This window comes from Apteryx rowi, unplaced genomic scaffold, assembly GCF_003343035.1.
Source record: "Apteryx rowi isolate R43461 unplaced genomic scaffold, aptRow1 scaffold_79, whole genome shotgun sequence".
In the NCBI taxonomy this organism is placed as follows: Eukaryota; Metazoa; Chordata; class Aves; order Apterygiformes; family Apterygidae; genus Apteryx; species Apteryx rowi.
The window spans coordinates 1,403,546-1,419,629 of NW_020451082.1; the positions used below are offsets into that span (position 1 = coordinate 1,403,546).

A 16,084-nucleotide genomic window follows, 5' to 3' on the forward strand; every position below is an offset into this window, starting at 1 on the left:
TCCACAGTTCCTTTTTGTGCAGGCTCCTATGCAGAGCCCCTACCTCAAATCCTATCAGCATTTTGTTAGGAAGTTAGCAAGGAAAAGAAACAACAAATACATAAGTATGCTTTACAGATGGAAATTCATTTTGTATAAAATAGTTTTGTATATAGGTGCATACACTCGAAGATTAGTTTAAAAAAATACAAACTTAGTACAGAATAACTTCTCTTATTACACTTGACTACACACCTGTTCTTTGAAGTAATTGATAAAAAGCTTTTCTTCTGCTAATTCTTAGGTTTGTCCCCTACAGACAGAACATCCACCATATTTCAAAATAGCAAATCTCATTTGCACAAAGCGAACAGAAGCACAGTTAGTGTTGTGGCAAAGGGGAAGAACTGCTGTTTTAAAGAGTACAGCTCATATGGCTACATTTATGACAATCAAAAGACCCAATCCTGTATCTGGTTTTGCATAAGCATACAGCTGAAGCTAATGATGATCTAACCTGGCAAAAGGGTTTTTCGACAGGGAGCTAGGTATAACAACAGTAGGAAAGCTATTGCTTTTTTAACTTTTACTGTTGGGGCTACTACATGCTCTAAAAGTTTGCATGCACAGGCAGAAACATTTGTTTTTAACCAAGCAGTGCAGAATGTCATACAATACTGGCAAAAATGTGCTTTGACACTGAAGCCAAGAAGATTCAAAAAATTTGCAACTAAATATGCCAGAGGCTGTGCTGCATAATTAATCTATTAAACTGCAAAAGATAAATATGAGAAATCATACAGAAGGGGAAAATCCTTTTTTTCCTGTAGTGGCAACATTAAATCTTTTTTAGAATAAAAAAGATGGAAAAAGCAGATGCTTGATACTGATAGCCCATACCTAACAAAAGCAGTTCATCTGAGTGAAAATATTACCCCCGTAACACTGGCAAGGTCAGTATCAGCCTGGCTTATTTGCTGCCCAAGTCTCTGTTGTGCATGTTAGAAAATGTTTTAAGACGTTTTGTTCATAAAGCAGTACAGTTCGCTTTGTTGTGCTGGATCACTCCTTTTTCTCTATATACAGCTCTTCTCTCTACCTATCTTTAGGCTTCTTGGGATTAGGAAGGAAGGAAGGAAGGAATGTGTTTTTCAAGATGAAACTGTGAATTCATTCTAAGTACTAGGACTAAATTTTAACTGAAATGGCTATGTGAACAGTTCCCTTTCTTACTGAAGCCACCCACTTGATGGTGATATAGAAGAACTTTATCTTACTTTCTTTCACTGAAGATGAAGTCCTTGGTTCAAATTGTTCTTTTGTGAAGACAAGGGAAAAAAACGCAATCAGCAGGCATAAAGATTAAAACAAGCTCTAAAACCTGTGGCAGCAATCTTTTTTTTTTTTTTTTTTTTTTAAACACATGACAAATCCTGGAATAGATTGACAGAGAGGTTGTGGAAATATTTCTGGAAATATACCTGACTACATATGGAGATAAAACTCAACTTGACAAAGGCAGGTCCAGTTGGACCCACTCTGAGCAGAACCTTGGGTCAGATGATTTCTCTTCCAACCTAAATTATTCTATTATACTATGATTTAGTGATTAAAACTCATTTCTACCCATTTTACCTTATCAGTAGTCATAAAAAGAAAGGTTGCAAAATATCTAGAGAAGGAAAAAAAAATAGTAGAGGCAAAATTTGTCCAACTCATGCAACCTTTCCTTTTTATAGAGGACTGTAAATCAGATCTCTGTCTATGTGAAGTTCCTGAAGGGCAAACAAGTGATGTTACTCCAAAAAATGAAAAGACATCGGGGTGGGGGGGAAGAAATGCAGATCCTTTCTCTTAAATTTACTTGGGGAAAAGAACATCTGTCCTAGTTGCACTGGGTCAGTCTGAGCTTATGAGAAGGTATAGGTTTGGAAAGCATTCTTAGGGGTCTTGGAGCCTATCCACTTACCCCAAAGCAGAATCAGTTTTACCTAGCTTATTCCTGACAGATGCTCATCCAACTGTTCTTTAAAATCTTTGGTGTCACAGCTTTCATTTTTTTCTCACAACAATCTATTCCTGCACTCAACTAGCCTGAGTCTTTCAGAAGAATATTCTTGTAAGAAGCCTAAATCTCCCTTGCTGTATTTTAAGCTCATTAAGAGTCCATTGCTCTTTTACTCACAGTAGACATGGAGAAAAGTCCATTATCTTCTCTAAAACTATACATATTTTTGTATAGTTTAAGAGCATTATCATGTCTCCTTTCAGTCTTCACTAAACAACCTCAATTTCTTTAGCTTTTTCTCTTACAGCGCTTTCTAGACCTCTAATCGCATTCATTTTCTTGATCTTCAGTCATAATGCATCCCAAAAATATCTTCTGGGATGCTGGAAAAGGTTTATTTGGCTCCATAAGCTAATGAAAATATTTGTTGCTTCTACTAACTCTGAAGTGATTCCTCAAGATTATATGGAGTAGAATTTGTTCCACATTACTGCAAGGAGAGCTCACTGTGATGAAGAGCCAAGGGGAGGTTGAACATTGAATGACCACAGTCATTCTCAACACTTCTGCTTACAACAAATGCAAATGACTCTTGTTCAGTGTTCCATGGCAAACTCATTAAGAAACACTGTTACTGAAAAGAATTCTCCATTCTGAGAAATGTGTATGTATCTCTGAGTCAGAATTTGGCAGGGAAAACACTACCACTTTTTTAAAATATACATTTTTAAGACTACTGCATGACATTAAAAATGTCATTGTAAAAAAGCTCTACTTGTAATGTTCAATATATGAACATCTTACCTCATACAGTTATTTCCTGATTATTACAGGGCTGAATCTGCATCATTTAGAGGTTGGCAAAGAGTTCATATTCCAGGCAAGACCAGTTTCTTTTCAAGTGTAGTATCCTACTTTAGAAAACTCGGATTCAAAGCAAGGCCCAACACAAAGACTTGTTCAGAGTGGAACTGCATTTTGATTAATATTACATGAATGACTTTCTTTTTAAAGAGGTAGCATCCAAGAGGAATAACATTCAAACAACACTAGCTAATTCAATTGTTTTTAAAATATCACAGTCATGATGCATGTGACCTGCTCAATAAAACCTGGAAACTAAATGTTCTTCCTTTTATCTACCCTCAGGGACTTAATCTTGTACACTTGCCCTAGAAAAGACTACTGCACAGCTCTTTGATAGGGTTCCATACAAAATGTAAAGTGGCACTGTTCTATATGAAGGCAGAGTATCCACCAAGATACTGGTAAGGGTGCACATGTGTTTTCTTAGGGAGTCACGTTTTCAAAGAAAAAACATGATCTACCACTCTTTATGAAAAGAAAAGGTGAAGGTGCCTCCCTTCAAGAGATTTTTATGAGTTATGATTCCTGATCAGAAGGTAGTGTCTCAAATTAGAACCAAACTTGATCCTAAGGAAAGCTCATTTACATAAGTCAAAATTTATACATCAATTATTATTTGGTCCATTCAAGCACCTCAATCCTGGCCTTCAACCAAGGAGCAAAAGGCAATTAAGCAAAAACTCTTTTCATAAACAGATCTGATGACTAGTTGTTGATACACACACACTTCAGCAGTGCCTAAAAATCCCCATCCATCTTACTGTGAGCCTTGATACTATAGAAAGTATATGAAGATCCTAACTTCCCTGCACATCAATCCTGGAACTCACACAGCCAGGTTAACATGACATTATGCTCAAACTCATTATCCTCTTTTTTAGGCTTCTAAATGTGCTACAGGAGGAAGGTCCTAGAAAGGTGCTATGTCAGCAACCCTTTTTTTGGACCTAGCCATTAGACTGAATCATCAAAGGAACAATCCAAGTACAACTTGGATTTAAAGGGTATTTAAACACTCAGCTTTTCACAGTTCTTTGGATTCCAAGCTTACCTGTCTACACCATGAATAAAATAGTACTTCCCTTTACAACTAAAGAACCAGAAAGTCAAATATAAGAATGTTTCTGCACCATTCTGATTCCAGGCCAACAGCTTCTTCATACAAGCAGAACTGAATAAGGCAACCAAACAAAACAACTAATTTGYAACAATTTCTAGCCATTTCTAGAGGCCTTTTAATTAAGCCTTAAGTATAAATTCATGCAATAAATATAATTTGAACTTCTGTGTGTGCAAATAGACTTACGAAGTAACCTTTTGAAAACAAGGCCTAACAAGGTCCCAAACACCACTTCCTCCAGCAAGATGCTTTGAAAGTGTAATCCCTTCTCATTAACCAGGTTTAAATGCTGAATGTGAAGAAGTCAGGTTTCCCTTTTTTTGTATTACTGTTATATTAAATTTAAACACAAGGACAGTAGCTGTTTAGCAGGTCTCAGATTTATTAAAAATAAAGTCTGCACCTTCAGTCAAATGATATCACAGATGCCTAAAACATTTCTTTACAGTTTGAAGAGCTGAGAAATTGCATGTGGATAGTTCTGGCAGAAACAATCTTTATCTTTACCTGACTTCCTCTCTACCCAATGTGCACTCAAAACACATCTTCCTGTGCAGCTGGAGGCTTTGTTTCAGACAGAAGGTTACTGCTTAGTGTAGCCAGTGTTTATTGCTTAACTTTTTTTTGAAGATGAATTTGGAAAAATTCCCAGATAATGCATCTGCCCCTATTACTTGCACCTCAGAGTGTAAGACTAGCCAGAGAGGTAGCAAGGGCAACTGCATTTATTAGCAATGAATAAACAGATCTATCTTTTTCTGGATTAGCAGTGGATGGTCCCACATGCACCAAAATGTATTTGTTCACTGACTGACATATACAAGCTGGCATGCTTTTGTGTCAAAAACATACACAACTGCATTCACACTAAAGCCACTCCATCTATATAGTACAATTGCCAACTGCCCGTCTTCTTCAGAGATGGGGAATGAGAGGGGGCCTCAACAAAGAAACAAGTGCAGAGAACAATTAAAGAACGTTTCTCATTCCCTTAAGTGGCTTCTTTTAAAACTCTCCTGGCTTTTCAGTTATTTTCCCTCCATTGTGTTTTGTAAGAAGGACTTAAAAAAAAAAAAAAAAAAAAAAAGATTTTTATTTCTCAAAAATTTTTTGAGTTGTCAAGTAATAGGAATTATACCAAACACGCTGATTTAACCTGCTTGTCAGTTATTACCAGCAGCTGCGTGGACAAATTGCCTATCATATTGCGGTTCTAGCTCATCTCCAGAAACTCAGACTAATAGTTGATCTTACAGAAAGATCACAATCAAAAGTGATAATAAATTATATCTATCCACACATCATTATCAGCACTCAGGTGCCAATATGAAGGGAGCTTTATTTTAACATCTTCACCCATCCCATCTGTTCAAACTGTCTCAGATCACCCTCAGCCATCTCAAGAAACCTTATTCAAATTGAGGCTTCAGCTTCAGTTTTTACAGCATAACAGAAGCCCAGAGATTGAATCAGCACTTGGGTAGATTAGTGTTATACCTTCTTGGTTAAAAAACAGACAGACACGGTAACAATCCAAGTAGTGCATCTCCCTCTTCCCCAAGACTCTCAGAGACTTCTGATATGAAGCAGGAAATTCAGTGATAACCATAATTATTTATCTAATTAAACTATTTACCTATACCATAGTGACGGGGCTGACTGGAGCTCCAACAAGAAAAACTGCACCTCACAGTTCCTTTGGTGTTTAGATCATCACAACAGCAGACAGATAACAGAAAAAAAAAACACATAAAAGATTTTTTACTAAATATACAGTAAAGGGTGCAAACTTTGATGTCAGGAAAACTATCAAGCAACTTGGATGAGCAAAGGTGCCCACCAGCTGTTCCTACAGACTCACGCACAGAGACAGCTTTTGCAAGTCACCGTGGTGTCAATATTTAACCAACACATTATCATTTGATGCAAGTAATACCAGTCAAGTCCGCACCTAAGGAGAAAAAAAAAAAAAAAGGAAGTCATCTTCAACTTTTTTTGATCACATTCAATGGGAGATCATATAGAGCTGAAAGGCTTTTTTTTTTTTTTTTTTTTAAGAAAACTCATTTCACGTACTCCCATACTTGCAAGTACCAAGACAAGCATGTCCAAATATTCTTTCCAGAATTACCTCTGGGCCTCCCCAGAGGACAAAAACAGTCAGCTACTGAGCCCTCTTCAAATCTTCAGGGGGGGTTTTGGGTGTCAATAATGCTGCACACTTTCTGCAGCCCTTATCCTGTGTTAACAAAGAAGATCCAGTACCAGCTTGAGCTGTATCACAGCACTGTGGTGTGGCCTTGGCCCAGTCAGCAAGCCATCCGACCCTTGTTCTTACTGTTATCTAGATTCCTTTTAGATTTCCTCTATCAGTCTCATAAAGATATATGTTACACACACACACACACACTTTTTTTTAAACCTTCAGCTCTGCCATTTCTTCTTTACATTTAATAATTCATGCTCCATGCACACCTGTGTAATATTTCACCTCTACAACTTCCCAAACACCTGACCAGGTTCATCCAGATATCTTCCTAAAAAAACATATTGTCTAGATATTTGTTCTATCCATGAAGTGTAGACATCAACAAGATATRAGAATAACAGAATATAGCACACTTGACATGTTTAGATCAGAAAAACTGCCAGTTCCAAACCAAATACTGAGTCAGAAAGAGAGCCGATAATGCGCAGCAGCCCAGGGACAGCAGTTGTTCTGCCACGTTGGCAGCCCGTCCTCTTGCTTTGACAAAACAAACAGAACCACAACACAGGTGCTCTGAACAGGGAAGAGAGCTTTCCGAGCATGCACGCAACCTCAGGAACCCTCAAAAAGATATCAGAGAAAACAGGCTCAAGTATTTACAGCAAATTCATTGAAAAGTTTTAATCCCAGAGGAATAAATAAAATCCAGCTTATATTTACCACTGGGGAATGAGTAGAATATGCAGCAACATTCACCACCATGTATATCTCTATGTCCAAAGCCAAGGGAATACAAATCCCACATGTCCAATAAAGTCTTCCAACGGCTTTTTATGCAAGAATCTAAACAGCCCATACTTCACTAACAATCACATTATTCTTGTAAATTAAAAACCACAGATCTTACATAAAAATGAGATAGAAGATGATAATAAATGGTAAAACAAATGCAGAGTACAATTGATACATTTTACACGTCATTTAAACTCATTTACCTGTAAAGTAAGTATTGGTGGGGAGAGTGGAACTAGTGAATCTGTAATATCCATTTCCTGGGAAACGGATTCCTTTCATTACTTCTGTACTCAATGTAGCTAAAGATGAATCCATCCTTTCCACCTGGTAGATGGGAGAAGGCCCATTAAGCTCTTCAGGTTCATTCCAATTTATCTTTACCGTTGTGCTGTTTATTCCTTCAAGACGAGGGGCACTAAGTTTTCTTGGAGCTATGTGTTTAAAAAAAAAAAAAAAGTTGCCTATGTATCATTGTTCACAATGCTTGGGAAATAATTCATTACACATTTTTTTCCAAAATATCCTGCTTCAGTTTCTGGTCACCTTAAGAATAAATGTAGATCTCTATAGAACATATTTTAGGTTATTTTTAGAAAAAAAATTCTTAATCCTTATAGAAATTTACTTTTAACTCCACAGAAATATCTTACGTGTTTATTCAGGCTTTGGATAAAAGTCTCTAATATTATATCCAATACAAAAATGAACTTTTTTCATAATCTTTGAGAATCTGAGTCAACTTTAACATAAAAGCTACATTTGTATCCCTTCCTTGATTAGCCTCCCGTGCCATATTCACCGTAAGCATATACACGTATGACTTTCAGTATTGGATTTTAGCGCAAGACCAAAGGAGAATCTGAACAGTCAATTAACTCTTGTTACATCTCAGCAGTATGGTACATGACAACGCAAGTATTATCGTTAGATAAACTTATCCTAGTCAACAAGAGCAAACAGCTATCCATCCACAATACTGACGGCCCACTAGGTTTTTTTCCTCATGGCATACTTATAAACTAAGACAACATTGGCTTATAAACAGATAATTATTCAGTTCAAGAAAGTGATCTTCTCTGACTTTTCTCCACCAAAATCAGTGCGCTGTCAGAGTCTATGCCAGACTGTTTCCGTGAAGGTATCTACATAAGATAGCTTTATGTTATCACAGTGAACCTCCTACTACTAAAACCAATACTCTAATATTCTTTTAAACACTCTGATAGGGTTGGTCATTCTATAGCTAAATTATGAACAAAATCATTAATTTTTTAAGTACTGTACAGTAAGCCACTGGAGGGCAGCATGACCTGTTTGGATAATGAAGTAATGGCCATATAGGTGTGAAAGGAATGGACCAGCTTTGAAACAGTAATACAGACATCATTTGGGGGAGAAGCACAAGAACACTTCACTATTTATAGAATCTATATCCATCTTATCTTGCCTTTTTTCTTCCACTTCTTTCCCTTATGAAGCAAGGGATTTAACAACAGAAACTTCATTTGTAACCAGGAAGTGAAATACAATGACAACCTGTTAACATTACTATGTCATTACTGGAACAAGTAAAGAGCAATAAAAGCCTTTCAAGAACAATAAAACCTAAATTAAAATATGGGTCTTTGAAATCTGACATATTACTTCACAGCACACCATTGTATATACTATGAGTTCTTTACAGAGGGAGAGATTGCTTCATTTAGAATGAATTAATAACATCCTTTTAAATATTTGTGCATTTACAAGATCATTAACATATTTTTCATTTTTTCCCATTTGCCTGTAGCGTGTTGTTATTTTTTTCTCCTTCCGTTCCCCCCCACCACCACCACTTGATAAATATTCTTGGAGAAGGCAGGGAGTGGGGGACTGGGAGACTGCCAGTGACACCGTGTATTGTAAATTCCTGCTTAGGCATCATTTATGACTTCACAATCTAATTAGTATCTCGTGCTATGTTAGAAATTCACAATGTCAAAATTGAAGTAATGCAGCATGAGGTCATAAGCTTGCCTGCACAAGCAGGGCACAGCACTAATGAATTGCAGTATTAATGCACAGGTTTAAATAGAAAACATGGCTTAACAATCAAAACTTCACCTTTGGAGGGAACCAGAGTACGTCAGCATTTTAAACGTGAACATAGAGGTTAAGCCCTCCAGTTCAGCTTACCGATGGTAAAACGGAAGTGCTGAAATTCGTTATTTGTAAAACATATACAGCCAACACTTATGACAATAACAGTAGCTTCCTTTAAAGTCTAGTATTAATAAAAGGCAGTTACTTGGATCATAATTATGGCATCCCTGATACCCAAACTCAAAGCTTTTATGGGGCTTATGCAATTAACTACTTAAATGCATCGTAACACTTGCTTCTCTGACAGCGAAGTATTGATTTTTTAATCATTTTCAAGTCTCCTCTAGCACAAATAAATGTACTACAGTTACAGTTAATGCACTGTGTACACGCATTAAACAGTGGCATGACACAATTTATTGTTTTGTGATATATGGAGCAGAAGCCTACCCTTTCAGAAAGTAACATCCTTGCTACAACATTAGTATTTAAACTATAGCATCATTGATGCTGGAGAATTTTTGTTCATCCCGACAATGGGAGACTATTCATAACAGATTACCTAAGCCCACACCAAAGAAAAGCCTCAAAACCAAAGAACCCAAACTCTGCACAGGAACAGAGAGGACAGAAGAGAAATCTGTAGCACTAGCCCTGTGTGGTACTAAATGCTGAAATTAAAAATACTCAAAACTAAAAGATACAGTATATATTTTCCTAAAGGTGTCACTGTGGTACCTGTAGCTACTTTCTGAAAGATGAACTGACTATAATTTTACCTATTTAATTTTTTTTAGTCACGTTCTGTTAAGACACATCTGTCAAAATAATGAGCATACTAGATTTTAGTGGATTCAAAGTCACATTTTGTGTATTTTAATTATGTAGTTTTAATGTCTTGCTATATAATACATATTTAATATATTATAAAGCTAAAACAGTATTTAAAAGCCTATGATMGCTGCATGCCATTGTGTAGCAGAGGGCACAAAAAAGACCAATAAAGACAGATGGTCCATACAGCTTATGTTGAAGTCATATATCTAAATATAGATGTTGCTACACAGGTCTTTACAAATAAGCCTTTCCCATGTGTGTATATGCACACACATGTACACAAAAATGAAGTTGGTAAGTAAAGAGCAGTTAATTTTGTTTTGTTTGAAATGATATCATTTTAGTTTTAGACTCGAAGACAGATGCCAGCATTTCACTCTGAACAGATGGTAATTCCATCTAATAGTGCATCTCTGTATTAGTAAGGTCTGTTGTGTATACAAACAGTAATAAACACTAGGTAAGGATCAAAATAAATTTTAATTGTTGACATTAAATTCTGGCAGCCACAGTTCTAAGGATACAATACTCCTTTCTCAAGTCTGTCAGGTTTACTAATACAACTGCTAAAGCTTTTCCATACTCTGCCAGATTCTTGTCCCAGGAATAACATATTTACACTGTGGCTAGATTTAACAGGCTTACATATGTTTGAATAACTACTTCTTAGCATATTGTACATAGATATCCGTGCACCCTTCCACAGAAGTCTTCAATTAGCCATTCTGCATTAACAATGGGTGAGGTTTTATTCCTGTCCAATTAGTTCAAAAAGGTAAAGTGTACAGTTTTTGAATTATTGTTCATTTGAATTCTAAATGCACATGTACAAATTAAAACAGGAACGTTCAGCAAATCTGAGGGCAAAAAATTAAAGAAAAAAGCTTTGAATTTTCTTTGCAGATAAAATTACGTGCAAAGCCTAATGCTCACCCGTTTCATTTTTGCTACGAGTTATTGCTTTACAGGACCATGAGATTGCCATAGCATTTCTAGTACGATCTTTGCTTTCTGCACTTCACAATAGCATCAGCCGTTTCAACAGTAAATGAGTCAAGAAATAATACTTACGTCTTCTGACAATATTTTAATTTTTTTAGAAGATTTTTAGAGTCTATTTTGGAATACCTCACAATAAAGGAATAAAATGACTCATAATGGACATCCAGAGAAAATTTAACAAAATGGACATGTTGCAATCATATTTCTTTAAAAATAGATTTAAGATACAGTATTTTTTAAAAAATCATGAAAAATATATTGCTTCCACCATATGGGACAACCAACGACTCACCAACCGATTTAAGATGCAGCATATTGAGCTGACCATATGTTACAGTGCTGTTGAATGGCTGAGTGATTCATGCCCGTCACATTCTAGTATATCAATTAAAGCTCCTTGAAGTCTGCATGATTTGTGTCTCTGTTATTAAACCCTGCTAATTCATCCCACTTACACATCTGTTATAAATCTCTAGGAGTGCTGCATGATTCATGGCAATCTGTGAGCATGGTACAGCAAATTCTTCTCCTTGTAATTAACAGTAAATTGTTTTACTGCCATGCAATGAATTTTTCAGTTATATTGCAAATGAACTCCTAAATGCACGGTTCTTTCCTAAGAACTGACTTATATCATTAGGCAATTAAAAAGTATTGCTTTGAACCAAAAGCTTTTAATCAAGAGGAATACAACTTAAACATAGTTTAAAAACCTTGCAAATTTGGCACAGAGGGAAGAGAATAAACTGAGCTATTTTCTGAAGTATAATACGTGTTTGGTAGGGGAGAGGAGACAAATAACTCGGCTCCCTACTAATTTCTTGAAACTCAAAGAGCAGTTTAACTACAGCTTGAACACTCAGCAAGATAAGTTTGAGCAGATACTGTTTATCTCAGAAGTTACTTAAGTCATCTGTCATTACCAAATTTCTCAGATTACTTTACACTTTTCTAATTGTAAAACAGTGTCTTTATTCTTGAAATAAATAATTGGATAATTAGCCAAGATGAATCATCAGAGGATTCCAATGCTGTTCAAGTGCTCTTGTCAAAGGTGAAGCAAATTCATTTCAGCTTTGCCTCTGCAGCTTTCTGAAGAGGCTTTGATTTTTTTCCCTGCTACATTCTTGGCAGCAGTCTCAAATTCATGAGTCCATACATCAAGTCAGTAGTTTAACAACAAATGAAATTAAATTCAAAGAAGGGAAACTAATTGAAGGACAGCAACAAAAGTGTTTGGTAATGTGCTTTTTAATATGGCATGCCACATTTGCATGATAATTTTTCCTTTTTAGCATGGAGCAGAAAGTGACTAGCTTAATGAGGGATTATTCAAGACAGGAATGAACAAAATGCATTCATAACTAAGAACAAAGATTGTATTATGAAACGGAAACAGGCAACTGCCGAGAAGTAACTGGATGATTGGTTTATGCATTATGAATAAAAAGGTAGAAAAATATTTATATTAGTATTCACTAATGACTATATATACAAGATTGTTGTAATTAAAATTATAAATTAACATATTAAGAGTGCTTGTTTAATCACTTTGGGTCCTATTCACAAAGAAGAGACTTATGTACATGCATGCAAAACAATGTGCGTTTTCAGGCCAGCAGCAAATGGCCCTCATATTTCTCTTCCGCAACAAAGGAAAATATACATTACTAATTACCTGTTTAATGAGTATTTGTGATTTTAAAATTGAGGCATAGTATTTTGTAGAAAAGCAGTCTATGACAGACATAAACAAATGCTGTATTGCCATGACGAATGGGATGAGGCTTTTGAAAAGGGCTTGCACTGGACCTTATTCGTGAATGGAAAAAACGGACAAATTACTCAGACTAAAAKGGTAATCAAAAAGAAAATGACATCAAGGAATGTCAGACAGCCCAGAAAGCCCATCAGCATCATTACCCCAGTAAACCCAGAGGCAACTCCAAAGCCACCAATACAACTGCTTGCGAAGTCTGCCAAGAAGCCAGATGCAGCTGGTGCTGGAAGAATATCTTCTACAAATTAGCTTCTGAACCCTGTAATTGCCATCAAAAGCAAAGGATCAGTAATACAATGTGCTTGGGTAAATGGTAGCAATCACAAAGCTATGCTTTGGTGTCTCTTAAAAAATGTTTTTAAATTAAGTTTAAAAAAATTAAAGAAGGGCAAATGAAAGACGAACCTAATTACAAAAAGTAAGCTCAGTCACACAGTAGTCAATGAAACATAGCTGTATAGATTGCTTAAGGCATACTTTGACTATCTGATATTGAGAGATGTAGGATAAGCAATTGCTGTACTGGTCTAGTCCTCATTCAGCTAATTCCATCCTGTTGAAATGTCACAAACTGGTGGGGGGAAGAAAAAAAAGAAGAAAAAGAGGTAAGCGTTTGCCTGCCTGCCTGAAAAGTTCAGAAAATATGCATGCTTTGTCTTTACAGGTGCTGCAAAGAATAACCTAAGTAATTCATAATTTTAAGCAAACACATCGTCAAAAAATTACTTTTTATGAACCAGCTCTTTCAGTGGTACCAGCTGATACAGCTCTCTTCTTTCCAAGGCACCAGCTCAGAATCTTACACAGATAAAACCACAGAGCACTTTCAAAAATAAAGTACTTTTGAAAATAAAAGCATAGCCTAAGACCTGATACCAATAAGAGGCTGAAAGCTATTCTCAAAAATAAACAAGAATTTGAACTTGACAGAGCTTGGAGAAAGGAATAAGGTAGAATTTGGCTCCAGATGTTGAGACGAAAAATGTATAATTACTGTCCAGTATTGCTTTCAATTACATTCAGGCAGCGCCACTTGACTTCCTTGGGGTAACAAAGACAAAAATGAAGCTAAAATTTGGTTCTGAATTTTCAAACAAAGTATTGAAAATAAGCTTATTCCTTATCTATCAGCCAAGACTTTCAATAATACATGAACAACACTGCAGTACATAGAATATTTAAAATAGAGCAAGGAATGTGATAGGCACATGGACCATAAAAACATCCTTACTCTACCATTTAAAAGACTCATTGAGAAAGTAGGAAAGAAACACTTTTAATGCTTTGAGCCTTTAAAAGCTACCTATTTTTGTATTTATATCTGAACATACCAAACTGAGGTCTAATTCTGGCCAGTCATCTTCTCTGTGAGTAACAGGAAAGGGTTAATTCTCCTCTTCCATTGTCATGACATGCTTGCTTCAGTTTTTCATCCTAATACTGGACTACCATGTCATGCTGATCTTCCAACACTCTCTTCCATCGCTGGAGCTGGTGATGAATCAGGCGTACCTATGCAACTTCTTTTATTTATCATATCTCTTCCTATTCTTTTTCCTGATTTCATATTCATTTGTGATAGCTTCCACTCAGCTTTAAGGTAAAATAACTTGTTTCTTATGAATTCTCTATTTTGTTAGCTTCCTCCTCCTCACATTCTCCTAGCAAAAATGTCTTCTTTTATTGCCATTTACAAATATTTTGGGAGTGTGTACTGGAGAGTGGCAAGAGAAGAAGAATGATAGATTTCTAAGAGTATCTATTTTCATAGCGAGTCTTCAGATTAAACTAATCAACAGGGACACAGTTTAGAAATGATTCGTGATTTCTGGTGGCAAATTTTAGTAGGAATTGGCAATTCTAAAAGCAAGCTCTCTTTCTAGTATACCTCTGTTGGACATCCCAAAATCGCACTCATCAAGGTACCCATTGATTTAAATGCTCCATATAATAAATCAGTATTCTCCACACAAAGATGGCTTTCCCTTCTCCTCCTAAAGATCAGAGAAGAATTAGTATAATTCAGTACAACCTCTAGCCCAACTGGGAATACAATTCAAAGCTCCTGGATTGTTACAGTGTGAGGGAACCATTATGCAGGAGCACATTTCAGTCAAGACTTCCTCCAAAAAGTTCCCTTTGCCAGAGCATGGGAGTGGCATATAGCCAGGGAAACTACGTTCACGCCAGAGAGACGTTCCTTCACGAAACAGAATTCCTCAGCAATCCTAGAAAGGCAATTTTAATTTTCTTTTGCACCTTTCAGTAACACAAAAGGATATTAATGGACTAAGATTTGATCATCTATTTTTATAAATGGCAGGAGTGGCTTCTCCTAACTTACTTTGTTCTAAGGCTGAATTTGCTCTGATTTAACAGTAAACACATGAGTAGTATTTCTTTTACATTTGCTTTTAAAATACCATTTTACAAAAAATAATATTCCCAAAATGGAACATACACAGAAAAACTCTGGATGGAGACTCTTAAAAATTTTCTCCAGAAATGAAAAATATGAATGATGAAAGACAAAATATCATGTAAAATCTAACTGTTTTATTCTTCAGTTTGTCAAAATTTAAGATACTGCATTAACATGCTTTAAAAACATGAAAAAAAAACACTACAGAACCTTTAGCTTCAAGGCCTAGAACTGGTAAACAAAAAAAGGCTACACCGCAAAACATCTAATAAATCTGGATATGTCTGTTATTCTATTTTGTATTCTCCTGTCTTCTTTAATATGATAGGTCTCTAAGTATTAATACTACCAGGGAGGAGATGGTCATAAACAAGCTGTCAAGTGTAACTAAGCTATTGTTTCTCAACCTCTTAATAAATATATAAATGCAAACTTGGATCATTTGTGCTAATAAGATGTCTTAGGCCATACTTGTTTCCATGGTTATCAGCACAGACTGGAATTCTGTTCCTTACATGGCTGTGTGGTATGGAATAAAGTCATGCTCATACAAGCAGGAAACTCTTTAGCAGCCAGCTTGAACCTTTAAGAGGTTGCAGCACAAAGAAACAAACTGAAAACGAAAATCAGCAATTCAGAAAGAGAGAAGACTAACAGAACAATCTTTGTCCACTGAAACATAAGGACTCTACGGCAAGAAAAGAAACAAATCATATATCCTCCACTTGAGATCAAATGGAAAGGCAATTAAATAAGTAGATAGACAACAAAACAGCACACTAAGGGTAATATCCCAACAGCCTAAATTCCACTTCAGTTCATATACATAAAGCTTCCTGTTTACTGGCTCTGGGCCATTCCTTATTCCCTGTCTGAAAGCTCCTATATCCCTTCATTGCTTAAGCAGAGGGGCTTTGACAGAATTCAGGCAACTCAGATATGGTCCAGAGAGCCAAGAAAAACATGTTGATTAGGCAGAAGTT

The 16,084-nt window shown here is 36.1% G+C and overlaps 1 protein-coding gene across 1 annotated transcript in view; it reads right to left on the minus strand.

The window, feature by feature from the left end:
* Positions 1 to 16,084, minus strand: part of USH2A (usherin) — a 408,708-nt gene that overhangs the window by 294,455 nt on the left and 98,169 nt on the right. The window contains exon 20 of the mRNA XM_026088840.1: positions 7,179 to 7,409. Coding sequence (XP_025944625.1) covers positions 7,179 to 7,409 — 231 coding nt within the window. The remainder of the gene's footprint in view (positions 1 to 7,178; positions 7,410 to 16,084) is intronic.